This window comes from Haliaeetus leucocephalus, unplaced genomic scaffold (assembly GCF_000737465.1).
Source record: "Haliaeetus leucocephalus isolate CR32 unplaced genomic scaffold, Haliaeetus_leucocephalus-4.0 Scaffold849, whole genome shotgun sequence".
Taxonomy (NCBI): Eukaryota; Metazoa; Chordata; class Aves; order Accipitriformes; family Accipitridae; genus Haliaeetus; species Haliaeetus leucocephalus.
The window spans coordinates 2,293,894-2,294,340 of NW_010973285.1; the positions used below are offsets into that span (position 1 = coordinate 2,293,894).

Sequence of the window (447 nt, forward strand, 5' to 3'; positions counted from 1 at the left end):
AAGGCCCGCCGCTCCGCCCTTGCCCCTCCGAGCCGGGGGCGGGTACGACGGCGGGGGACAGGCTATGCGCCTGCGCAGGAGCCGCGGCGGCCGGCGGCGGCCAGGAGCATGGGCGGGGCCGGGGGCGGTGGAGCTGTGTGGAAGGAGGCGGTTGCACCGTGACGGGAAGGGCGGCGCGCTGCGGCGGCGCCCGTTTCCTCCGTCGCGTCGCGTCGCGTCGCGTCTCGGCGGCAGAGGCGGCCGGGGCCGGGCTCGGGCTCGGGCTCGGGCTCGCCGGTGGCCGCGGCGATGATGGCGTACTTCGTGGAGAGCTTCTGGGTAGGGAAGCGCCGCGGGCCGGCTCCGCCGCGCCGCGGGTGGAACGGGCAGGGCACGGCACGGTGCCGCTGGCGTCCCCTCTTGCGGGCGCAGCCTCGGCTCTTACGCCACCCCCGGGACTGGGCCGGG

At 78.7% G+C, this 447-nt stretch overlaps 1 protein-coding gene across 2 annotated transcripts in view; it reads left to right on the forward strand.

Annotated features, from left to right (window-relative positions):
• Window positions 1-227: 227 nt before the first annotated feature.
• FCHO2 (FCH domain only 2) overlaps window positions 228-447 on the forward strand; it is a 94,517-nt gene continuing 94,297 nt past the window's right edge. For both annotated transcript variants that reach the window (XM_010582798.1, XM_010582800.1), the window contains exon 1: window positions 228-318. In XM_010582798.1, the coding sequence (XP_010581100.1) occupies window positions 289-318 (30 nt within the window). In that variant the 5' untranslated portion in view covers window positions 228-288. The remainder of the gene's footprint in view (window positions 319-447) is intronic.